Below are 12,976 nucleotides of genomic sequence, written 5' to 3'. Positions count from 1 at the left end.
TGAGAGGTTTCGTGAACAGTCAGGCAGAAATGCATACCAAAGGACACACAAACAAGTTCTCAGTACCTCATGACAGCTGCAGCATCTAACTTTAACTATTGAGGGAGGTTTCAAAACCAGTTTTCTCAAGTGAAGCTGAGTTCCTGTCTGATTGACTTGACGAGAAGGGACAGCTTTTATAACCTTTACATAATAATCTGGGGTTCAGTTTTAGACTGTTTTAAATCCTTGTATGCTTGATTTATTATTTAGATTTATTGGCTTCATTAGCTTCATAAACAGAGAAACAACTTCACAGTTCTTCAGTATATGGTATCCAAAAAAGTGTCACTCTAGTATGAAAGTGAAAGGTTGAAAGTTGGATCTTATCCCAGCACCAGGTCTGAATCTGTTCACGGATGATCCTGTTTGTTGAATCAAGAGCTGAGTCAAGCGTTGACTGATTTCCTAATTGGTTGTGAAAGTGAAAAAGACTAGAAGATGTGCATGTGTCACCTTGTGCAAACAAGCAATAGACTATTAAAATGAAGGAACATCTCAACAACACAATAGTGACATTTTATTTTTCTACACTGGAAACCATAGGCTGAAAACAGTAAATGTGAAATACTAAAATGCTTTCAGGATAGCCCAGCAACTGACTCATAGATCATTGCTTAGTATCACCTGTTTACTGGCATCTCCAGGGCCTACTTCACCTACTTAAGTTCAAGTCTGGATCCCTTATTTCCATTAGTCCTGTGACTCAGAAGACACGCTGCATTTGAATGGGGAAAGCAAGAATGTTCTTTCTTTTTAACACACAAAAAAGGGAGTTGCCGACAGATGCAAGTCGTTGCTAGCGATGTGCCCTTGAGCAGGGTACCTAACCAGAAATTCAACAGCTAAACATGCCAGTTAAAGTTTGCCACGTTTTGAAGAAGGTAAAGCAGATCACGACTGGAATGCAGGGCTGTTCCCACAATGATGACGAGGCAGAAATAGAAACCTATTGTCCCTCTTCAGAGTGTGTGTGTATATATATGTGTGTGTATATATATATATATATATATATATATATATATATATATATATATATATATATATATATATATATATATATATATATATATATATATATATATATATATATATATATATATATATATATATATTTTTTTTTTTTTTTTTTTTTTTATTTCAAGTTTTATTCTAAATAACTATCTGCAAGATCTAAATCTTCAGTACATTTTTAAAAATTGTCACCTCAAATCATAGTTTTTTGATTTGTCCTTTTTTTTTCAGGTTTATAATTTTACTGTCTTATCATTTTCAAATGTGTGTTAAACAGGTAGTACAGTACCGGTTCTGCTCCCATTGTAGCATTACAGGATACTTTCCCATCTTTGTTTTGCGTGCGATCTACTGTGATGACTCTAATGCGAACGCTCTTCCTGTTTTGCTGTGTTGCAGGACCGGAATCGGCCCTTTGATGCTTTTAGCTTGCACTCTTTGGAGAATTCCTTAATGGATATGATAAGGACTGACCATGACAAAGGTAAACCACACCCTGCCGGTGGCCCACCAATGACTATCGCTGATATTATATGGAGGAATCATTTTGCAGGTTAGGAATATTCATACGTCCATGCTTGCAGTTTTTAGGTTGCTTAATTTTTTTTTTTAATTTTAATTTTTGCGCTTGGGCATATGTCATCTCTGGATACATCTGTTTTTCATTTGCTCTATTTGCCGATCTCTTAACCAATCCAGTATGAATCATTACACTCTGTTTAAAATTAAAGTGAATCTGAATCATTATGAACCTTACCTGCAAAACCTCACATATGTTTTGTGTGTCTGTGTCTGTGTGTGCACTCTAAACCAGAGGTGAACCTAGTGGTCCTTTGTACAAATGTTTTGTTGTTTTCTTTTACTTCCTCTTTTTGTCTTTGTTGCCTCCTGTATATGGTGATAACAATCAATGGATAAAGAGATAATGTCACAAGACTCGTATTTTGTTTGGTAAACGTGTTGCGCAATTGAGTGTATTTGTGGTTAATGTTTTATTTGCCTGTAATTTTGGACTTACATGTGTCATAGATGAAATAGAGACATAGCATATCAGATGATTTGAAACACAACACAAAGATGAATTTAGACTAACATGTATTTTTTAAAAAATACAATTGCATTTCTCAAAAGTGTTGTCAGATTGTGAAATCAAGGTTAAAAATTCCTCTTCGTAGAATTCTTGGGCCGTGTGGTGTAGGTCAGGTCTTCTGAGTCAATATTTTTGTAGCACCAGTCACGTGTCAATTGTAAAAACTCCTGTTTCCCAGATGGGGCCCTGTCAGGTTGGGTGTAGGTTTTTTTAAAATTTTTTTTTTATACCCTCTCTGTCCTCCTATCTTAACAATGGAAAGGTTGGTGGGAGGGGTACATAATGAGCGGAGAATGTCATTTTCCCATGCATAAAGTCTGTTTTCCTAATCTTGTGCTGAGCGAGCATTGTTGCGCGCTCATCACATCCCCGGCTTAACTTTACTGGAAAGGTGTCGTAATGTCCTGCAGGGCTTCTCTTGGGATTGTTTGTGAAAGCACAACGGACACGTAGGAGATATGAGCAAAGTAGGGCGGGTGGATCATGAAAATGGGTGTGTGTGTGTTCCTGATTCTCTCCTGGCTTGTTTACCCCTCACTTTGTCATGTAGACAGCACGGGGCTGTAGTAAACTGCGGTGCCAACCACAGAGCAGCTCCACCCTGCTAGCGTACCTTCTCACTGTTTGAAAAGGGCCCTGTGCCCCGGCCCTGTCTGCTGAATAATCTGTTGCTGGTGCTTTTTTTTTTTTTCTGGCTCAGAAGGTATTTTAACTCCAATTATCTGACCCGTGTAATCCTAGATTGAAATCTTCCTGACAATGCTGAATTAGTATTGAAGTAACACTAATACAACCACATTATGTAAAGAAACCTTTTTGCAATATGTGTTGATAATTCAGGGCCATTTAGTTGTGTAAATCTTTCAGTTGTGACATTTTCAAAAGTAATTCATTAAGAAATTCTGCGTCTGTGGTCATGTGCAGCATTTGTTGCAAGCAGAAGTGTAAGGTCCAGAGGGAACAGGGTAAGAGGCAGGATTTCCCAAATGGGTTGACGAGCAAAATTCCAGTAATTGAAGAAATGTTGCAAAAATGTAACTTTGGCTCATAAATTTTGAAAGCATCACTTGGTACGTGCTCCAAATATGGGGTCATGTTCAGGTTAGCGTGACAAGTTGACAGATTGCAGTTTTGTTTTTCCTCTGTTTAAAAACCTCATGTTAGCTGATTTTCTGTTTTTGTTCTGTTTTTTGTTTGGTTTTGACTGGTTGGTTGCAAGAAAATGTATCTAGCCCAGAAATATCATTTTTAGTTAACAATGAAGTTGTAACGAAATTTTCTAAATTTTGCTACAACTTTAAGGTTTTGCATATCTTTTCTGGACACCAGCCAACAAAGATGTACTCATGTCAGACATTAGCTAGTTGTTAACTTCCTGGCTCACATGTTAAAATCTGCATGTAATACTTTCTGTTTGGTTAGCTTGCAGAGTTTGGCTAATCTTACCAGTGTTAGCAGCAATAGCCTTGGTTTATTTCGTGTCAGCACAAAATATGTTTACACAGTTGCTTGGTTTTATTCCAATTTATTCTGACAAAGCTAACCTACACAATGTTTGTGCAATGTTTCATTCAGATTGGCCTACCTGTTAAGGAGGAAATGGGGAAATACATTTAACAGACTACTCTTCTGTCACTGACTATTAAGGGCAGCAACATTTAAACATGTAGTAGACTAGTCCCGCAGATCCTTATTGGCAAGTGGGCAAAATGTGGGCTGCCTTCCATGGCTGAAACCATACTGAATATTTTAAATGGCAAACTTGTTTGTTTTCTGCTGAGTGCAATATGTGATCAAGAATAACGTTGAGAAAATACCCCAACTAGACATTACTAGAAATTAAAAGCAGCTTATGCCTTGATTAAGGCTACCTAGAAAATTAGCCATGTAGGTAGAAGATCCTAACCCTGACTGTTCAAATCTGATTGGTTGATCATTTCTGAGTGGAGGAAGAAAATTTCATTTTTATATGTAACTTTCTAAATTTGTGAAAGTTTGTGCGCTGTAAACGGTGCAGTTGCTTTTTTTTTTTTTTTTTTAAGTTTTATTAGTCTGTGGATTAAGATCATCTTTCACATTTGGGTAGTGCCAGGCTAGCATGAATGGCAATAGGAACAGGAGGTTTTGTTCCAGAGGCACTGAGGCCTGACCTGTCGAACCTGATCAAACTTTCTGACACTCAGAACGAGAGTATCTCTGAAAAACTAGAAAAAAATATCCACGACAACATTGTCATTACTTAAGAATCCACATATCTGATCAGTAAATCTTAACTGAATGTACACTTATTGTTGTTTCACAGGCAAGTTACTGCTGTAGCGACTCCAACATCTTACTTTAGGGAGACTCTTCACCAGCTGAAAGCCACCAGTCAAAACAAATTAACCCAGTAGGCTCAGTTTTGCATTCCCAACCGAATGGGTACCGCCCACATCAATCCCATCAAAGACATTTCTCACATAGTTCTCATTGTGCCTGGAATAGCTGTTTTTCCTTGAGTGTTTTATGAGTCCCTGCGCCGCCTTCTCTTTCTTAAGAAGAAAAAGTACTCAGTATTGTGATGTGTGAATCAGTGAGGTGTGAGGTGACCTCATCCACACACCCTTTAAAGACAGAGGTGGGACCACCTCATTTTGTTTCTTCTGAGCTCTTGTTTTGAGAAGTTTCTGCTTCAAAGACACGCTCCATTACAGTCAATGTTTTAAACTTTCTAAAAGCTCTTTACTCCTGGTTGAGGGGAGCAGGGCCACAGGGACATCTGAACAAACGAACCCTTTTTGCAGACACACACACACACACACACAGGTCAGCTGAGCTCATGTGTGGAGGACTAAAGACTCACACAAACACACACACATGTGCTGGAAAAACACCACCACTCTGACAACAACCACTACCTCTGCTGCCAGTGGTAGCATTTGATGCACACATGCACACACACGTGCATGCACACACGAAGGAAACACACTTTCAAATTCTTGCTGACATGTAAATCAGCTCTGGCATTCCATGCAAAGCACTCTCACCTCATATACTCTTCTGTTGAGCTGTCACTTATTCCTGTCTATGGATCAGACAGCTCAAGAGGTGTGATGGTGTGACTGCAGCCACTCCTTAAAAACACACACAGACACACACTTCTAGATGTTGTCACTAATGAGTTGAGATGCTCGAAAGTCCTTATAACCCTCGTGGAAGCGCTGTGTAGATCCCACCCCACCCACAATGTGTCTCTCCTAATGCACACGCACACACATTGCCTCAGCTGGTCTGAATCACACGATCTTGCATCAGTTACAATTTGCATCAGTTTCAGTGTGTGAGAGCAGCCTTTAGAAGACTGGAAGTAGTTTATTTTCATAACGAGGTACTATTTCAGTTGTGTATTTAAAGGGTTGGTTCAGCATTTGCTAAATGTGCTGGCTTTATTCACCTCTGAGACTTCAATAAGAAGATAGGCTCTGCTATCGAAACAGCTGCTGTAGTTTGCTCTAGTTTAGCATTAGGGTTACAAATCTATCACCTTATGACGGGGGAGAACTGTTCAGAATCCCAAATTTGTGGTGTTTCTATAGTTTTGAAGAGTTTAAAAAAAAATACTTATATTTATGAAAACATAAAACCGTGCTTTCTGATTTCTCAAAAACAACCCTCAAAAAAGCCCCTGACCTCTGCCCTGGTACAAAAAACTGAAGAGGGCCATCTCTGAAAGGTCAGTTTCTGAGGTTTGTTGAGTTTTTTTGATTTAATAAATGGTAGCGAACATAACTTAGATGTATCTTTAGGTGCTTGAAGTTAGACTAAACTGCGTTCAAAGGAAAGATCCCTATGGGGGCATGCATTACAAGCAAACACAGACAGTGACTGTGGGGTGGGTGGGGGTAAAAGTATCACATTGTCGGTTTAGCATTATTTCCACAGAGTTTAAGATAAGCTAGCTCTGGGATTATGCTACATTACAGCTACGATTTTTGCCAATAACTATAAGGTCCTGGGTGAATGTGATTTCACTGCTTAAGGTTAACTCTGATGCCCCTAATAGTTTGGTTTTCTTCATCCTCGGAAGGCTAATGCTATCGATACCACAATTAATTTAAAAAAATTGCTTTTGCATTGTTGTAGGCATTTAAAGCATCGTGTCTAAGCCCAGTCTTGCAGTTGCAATAGCTGTAAAGAGCATAGACCATAAGGTTGTTCATGCATACCGATAAAATGATAAGATTAGTCAGTTTTTGTGTTTGTGTTCTTGTTTTGTTTGAACTCTATTGAATAGCCGATACAATGTACGTTCTGGGTTCATTTCAGCACTCTTTGTTGCCATATCCTGAACAGATCCCCCTTATTATACATGTGTAGTGTGGCTTGGAATAGAAGAGACAGGAGATCAATCACTACCCCTGTAGTTAGTCGCTTACATTAGTTATAGGAAGAGGAGGGTGATCCTGGGCTACGTTAGTAAGGTCCAGTCTGTGTCACCATTTTCACCCCTGATGAGTCTGGGCTTTGGAAACGTAAAAACTACCAGCTATATTATCAGGTAATTGTGATTTTGCATAGAGTGGGAGGTGGGGTTACGTGTTGCTACAGTATGTTTGGATGTTCTTAGACTATTTAAATGATCAGCTAATTTGCACATTTGAAATGTTTTCTTGAGCATTTGTCCTAAAGAAAAAACTAGTTTAGACTGCGAGCAGTTTGCCACTGAGGTTTTATAGACAGTTTTGTGTTTTAGTACTGTCTATGTTATGATGGTTGATTGATTATAAACCGGATAGTAAACAATCACTGGAACGATGTTCAGTCAACATCGCTGTGTCAACTTTAACTTCACTGAATCAACGTTGAACCCTAATGCTGGTCCTTCATTATTTTGGCACCATTTCGTTGAAATCTTGACTTAAGACTTAGTCAAGTGGAGAAAGTAATCGAGGGATAGCAAACACTAGTGCTGTTTGACTTTGTGGGCTGTGTAATGGAAAACACAAAGTGGAAACATAATACAAATGAGATGACTAACAATCTAATTGTGCACTTCTTCACTTAACTGAAGAAAAGCAGGAGACCCACCCACCCTTTCTCCTACTTTTCTTGAAAGCCTCTAAAGGTTGAGCCTAAATGTTGGACTTTGTTTCCTATATAAGGGGAAAATTTACTTTGAAGGACCCCAGGAAAGATAAAAGTTTGTTCTTACTTAATATCACACTGGTATGAAACCGTCATGTATGAGAATCTTCCTTTGGTTTGGGTTCGGAGGTAGGGGTTGAACCAAATTAACCCAAGGTTAAAGGACTTTGCTTTGTTGGGCAACTGTTTGTTCTGACCCCTTAAACTTTCAACCCTTCGTAACACACCAGATGATTTCAACTTAAAAGGCACAACCCTGTACTTTAAACAGACAGTGATGACTCTATAGAGATAAGATGATGTATTTATTGGTTGTGTTAAAGGTTAGATCACACCTTGCTTCCAATAAATTGCACTGTCAGAGTGTTATGTTTTGTTGTGGTGGAAAATTCATGACTCCAGCAAGCATGACTGAGCTAATCCTGCCTAGGCAACAAAACAAGCCTGGGCTTGTTTAGTTTATTAAAATCATGGTTTGCCCAGATCTCACAAACTATGAAATGGTGTTGAAAGCTTTAATTCCTCAGACAAGTAGAGCATCATAGTTAACTGGATTCTGGAAATCCTCTGTTATTGCTGGAAAGGTATATCATGGTTTTATGGCTATTAATTTTATGAGACATTAATGACAGTGGGGAGCAGTTTTGACTCACTGGGTTTAACCACTAGAAACACGTTCTCACCATTTTCTTTTTGAACATTATGGCGTGATAGTTAAAGGAACTTTGACCCTGTTGCAATCATCTTGTGGATTGTTAGTGTCAGCTTGAGCTGGTGTGAAGGGGAAGAAGTAGGTTATTCTGACAGAGACACAAAATAACTCTGACTAGGTTTTCTAAGAAAAACATCCACTCCTCTCGTCTTTTGAGTCATCTGTTAAGTCAATGCATTTTTTTCCCCTTTTCCCCCAAAGTGTTTTACTCCCTTTTTAGTACTGGTAATTGTATTTTTTTGGCATTAGTCAGCAAGAAGTGTAGATTTGGGGCACCCTCCTGCTAAGTAAATGTCTTGGCAACTGGGGGAAAAACATATCGCTTACACACAGTTAAAAATGTGCTATAAGGTAGACGAACAAGCAAAACATTAGCAAAGCAGTTGACATGTGAGACATGTGGTGATGAGCCACGTGGACTCTAGTGAAAACTTGCAGAACAGGATTCTTGTAGTTTCAGCAATGATAGCTGTTACTTTACTGTTAACCAAAATTTTCTAGGTTTCTCACCGACTTTAAACACGATGGCTCTGCTTAGACAGAGATGCCATATACTAAATTGATGCCAACTTGCTTTTTGATGATCTATCCACAGCCCACTCTTTATCCATTTCTACCTAAGTGGTCGATGTGAGGTAATTTTCCATTTTGCGGATCAGGTCAGGCGAGGGAATTGGAGGTGCTTTTGGAGCCGTGCCTAATGTAGTGGATCTCTCCCGAGCGGCTGGGAGAGACGGATCGAGAATAGCTCTCTGTGAGGAAATGTCACCAGAACAGCAGTGGCAGCAGCAGCAACTCAGGGGCCCCTCTGGCCCTGCCACTCTTCTCCTAGGGGAAACAGATGGCACCTGCCCAGAGTTATTTTAAGGCTTCAGAAGGGTAACTGTACCCCCATGTCACCCAAAATGACTAATCTCGGCAGAAAGGCAAGAGCCCTCAGGACCTGTTGCAACATTTGCCCTCCAATCAGCAACATTTTATTGTTTCTGTATTCTGTGTGTGTGTGTGCGCGCGCTCTAGTCTCCAGTATCTAGTGTGTATTTTTTGATCTTCTTGGCAGTATTACTAGGTTAAAGTGCACGGCCTGCTAGAAAGTAGAACTGGATCCTCTCAAGCACACTTTAGTCAGCGAGACATTTGGGTTTAAACCCTGTAATTTGGTCGAAGAACTAACAAATAGACCACCCACACGTTTACCGATACATGATTCTGTGCAGCTATCCCTTGGGGCTGTTGAACTTTGATGACAGCCTGACTTGACTGTGGGTAGGGAGATAGAGAACGTAGTGGATGATCAGAGAACTTTGTCAAGAGTTGGAAAACAAAAACACCCCCCACTGTGGGGACACATACTAGTTTTTTTTTAGTGTTTACCTCTTCATGATCATTGGTTACTGACACTTGAATGTGAATGCACTGGCTTTGTTTGTCTCCAAGCTCCTAATGTCTGCTGGATTCTGACTGGGTTTGAGGAGTTTGGAAATGCACATCTGTGAAGCTACAGGGTGGCCTCCCCCTTATCCTTCCCTCCAGCCTGCCTCTCTGGTTTTCAACCAGGTCTATCTGCGTCTTCCACTCTTCTTCACGAGCCAGGAAAAGTCCCCCCTCGCTGTCCCCAGTATCTGTCTTTTGTGGGCACATTTTGAAGCGTTTAAGAGACTGGCTATGGTGTAAGCAAGTCAAAGTTCACTTAACCTATAGGGACATAGTTGTTCCCTCCAACCCCAGCACTTTGTAAATTGTCGCTGAAGTGACTGAAATAACACTTTGCATAGGTGAACAATAAAGGACCAAAAGGGTATTTTCTTAATATTAATGTGTGAAATGTAAGTTTGTGAATATGTTGCTTTATTTTTCCCTTTTTCTTTAGTTGTTGCTAAAATATAGAGCTGATATTTTTGAGTTTCTGTGGCTGTCACTGTGAATGACATTGGCTGTAAGGTAACATTTTATTATTTAAAATGGGTAGGTTCTTTAGGTAGTGCATTTTGTCGTTTGTTTTTTGTACAAGAAGGACGATAACCAGGAAGTCTTTCATTTAGACACCTTACTTCCAAGAAAGCAAAGATAGATGGTTCTTGTAACATGCGCACACTGTAACCATAGCAGCTTTGATGAATTCTTAGCCTTGTAGCTGGTTTTGTTTGCTCGAGCATGTGTGCATATGAGATATGTGACAACAAAAGGATGTGTGTCTCAACCTCGTTTTCCCGCATCTGTTGTCTGTGTTTGTCTTTTATGCCATTCTACCAAGTTGTGTAAATGTGTCTGCTGTTTGTGTCATGCTCATCCTGGCTGGCATTTTCCCATTGCACACAGTACAGTGGAAGATCAAAATGAATGTCTGTCGACAGGCTGACTTTTTATCAGAAAATTCCACGTTTTCCCTTCTTTGTAAAAAGCGTGCTTTTTTTTTTTCTTTTTTTTTTTTTCTTTGGCAGGACGTATGGGCCTCAACTTTCATCATCCTGGGGCGGACCACATAATGTCATTGAACAGTAAGTCACATTTTCATTGTAGGGGCTGATCATTATTGCTCAAGATAAATGTCACCATTGCTTTTTTGTCCTCTGTGTTCAAAAATAACCAACAGTGGGAGGCACGCTGTTTGATACCTCCATGTTAAACATATGACCTCGCCACAGGGGCCACTGACAGTATGAGCTGGGTACACCTGCCCACCCTCTACGAAGCCCTGGATTCCCTGACACTATAAACCTAAGACAAACCTTTTAACACTGTAGGAAGTGCTATTTACTAACCACTCAAAACACATCCAAAAATACCCCGAAAGGCTAGATTCAGTGTCCCAACAGATGGCAGATGACCCAACAGTGACGGGAGATGAGACAGTGAGGAAAATCAACTCTTTATCTCATATGCAGCTACTTGAATACCACAGAATTTTTCAGCCGAGGTCTTTCCTTCTAAATGGTCTTTGTTTGATGGGATCTGGGATGAGATTTCCTGGATTATTAAAGATATATTTCTTTATCATTATCATTAGTATCTATTTTTTTTTTCCATTTTTGGGTACAAACCTCAGTAAAAAAAATAAAAATACAGGATCTCTCTCATGACTGGTAATCAGAACAAATCCGAGAAGCCTTGGTTTCCTCTCTGGATATTTTCAGTCAGCCTACAGGGTGCAGAAATGGGCAAAGGCAGAAGGAAATTTCTCAGCTAAGCAGTTTTTACTGTCGCATCTTGACAACGCCGATGCTCCTTCCCCATTTTCTTCTTTTCATCATCTCTATTCTTGGAGAACATGCCTCGGTTTGATGTTAAACTGTTGTGTCATGGGATAACGCTCAGGCGAGCACAGATCTGTCCATATCTTCCTCGTCTGTCAGCTGACTCCGCAGCCTGTGATCGGTGTAGACAGGGGAAGCTTTGGTTTCAACTTTGAGAGTTTCACTCTGTGTTTCTCCTTCATTTCATCCCATTAGCTTTGAGGCTTCAGGCTGTAAAAACCTGCAAGGGTTCTGCTTTCTGCAGATGGCGTTGGAACTTGAAGTGAAAAACAAAAGATGGGAAAGTGATGACTGTAGGTCCTCCTTCCGGATTTATTGGTGTTGTTCACTTGACAGCTTAGCAGAAGTGTCTCTGAGGCTTTTGAAGCAGAGTAGAGAAGGACGCATCAAACTCATCATGCCCAGAGGAAACAAAGAGTTTCCTGTCAAGCATTTGCTCTCTCTCTCTCAGATACCACACATTTTGAAGTTTGTACGTATTCTTAACCCCTCACTCTTCTCCTTCCTCCTCTCCCTCCTTGGCTGTATTCTCTCTCAGAGAGGCATCTGACGGTTTCCCAGCACAACGTTTTTTTCATTTTGCCCTGGTTGCTAGGTGACTTTGTTTCTGCCAAGGCCAGACGGTGAGAGGGCAAAGCTGTAGAGACACTGCCCAGGTTTTTTGGATTGGTGAGCCAGATCTTTTCTTAATGAAAACATAGCGAGGAAGAAGAGGCTCAGAGACAATATATACTCCCTGAGAGGAGCCAGAGGGGCAAGTCGCATAATGGGGCTCTCACAATGCAAAGGCCCATATTGGTTTTTGAGGTCTGCTTTGTGACTGATGAGTTTAGAGGGGCAGGAGGGTGTCCTGCTGTTTGTTGGCATTTGCACCGCATTTTGCCTACTTTGTGCTTTGTGGCTTCAGTTTGGATCACAGCGAGATTGAAAGCTAAATTGTTTGTGGGAACTTTTCAGAGATTAAGTCCTGAAATGATATTTTTTTTCTTGCATTCAAAACTTATGAAGCATATGAAGCATGAAAGTTAATTTTTGGCCTCAGATACAGTATTATAAGTCAGTGGCTCTCCTCCCTTGGATCTACTCGGTAGCTTTATTGTCACTGTGTCTCAGCATCTTTATCTTCAGTATGGCCAGTATGTAAACTACAGACTTGTATGGTGAATGAAAATCAAACACAGCAGGTTGTAGACTTAGAAGCAACACTGTTAAGTGGCATTTGTACCAATGCCAAAATTTTTTCACATTTTCAAATGTCTGACAACATATAATAGAAAATGCTACAAATGTCTACAAACTCAACCACAGAACACACGTAAAGACAACGACTGTTTCATTAAAAGTTAGTTAGTTCCACATTTAATAGGTTTGGTTGATGGAGACATTATCACATGACCTCTGATCAGTAAAGAATTTTAAAATGGTTAGAAGTAGGACAGAAGATGCCAATTTTGTTACAGTCTTGGTGTTTTAAAACTCTATGTGACGAACGACGGGTGGCTGTCAAATCAAAGACTGAAAACACTCACAGGCTGACCATTTGTGATTGACATTAGTGAGTGAACATATCCTGAATACCCCTCCCTTCTGACTCTAATAATGAATTTATTCTTAATTCAGTTTGTTAAAGGCTAAACGTGAGCAAATTCTGTTAATATCCTCCATTATCTATATTTTTACAGCTTATCATTTCATGGCAGTAAAATGAGCAGTAAAATGTAAAAAAACAATAACTGAGGTCAG

The 12,976-nt window shown here is 39.9% G+C and overlaps 1 protein-coding gene across 7 annotated transcripts in view; it reads left to right on the top strand.

The window, feature by feature from the left end:
* The window catches only part of cpeb3 (cytoplasmic polyadenylation element binding protein 3), a 37,477-nt gene that overhangs the window by 8,077 nt on the left and 16,424 nt on the right, over positions 1–12,976 (top strand). For 5 of the 7 annotated variants that reach the window (XM_080288142.1, XM_026189228.2, XM_026189231.2 and 2 more), the window contains 2 exons: positions 1,453–1,606; positions 10,421–10,477. In XM_080288142.1, coding sequence (XP_080144268.1) covers positions 1,453–1,606; positions 10,421–10,477 — 211 coding nt within the window. The remainder of the gene's footprint in view (positions 1–1,452; positions 1,607–10,420; positions 10,478–12,976) is intronic. The other 2 variants (XM_080288145.1, XM_080288144.1) reach the window with 1 other exon arrangement.

Source organism: Astatotilapia calliptera, chromosome 13 (assembly GCF_964374335.1).
Source record: "Astatotilapia calliptera chromosome 13, fAstCal68.1, whole genome shotgun sequence".
Lineage (NCBI taxonomy): Eukaryota > Metazoa > Chordata > Actinopteri > Cichliformes > Cichlidae > Astatotilapia > Astatotilapia calliptera.
Note: the sequence above shows the minus strand (reverse complement) of the source record. Positions and strands in the feature narration are given on the sequence as shown.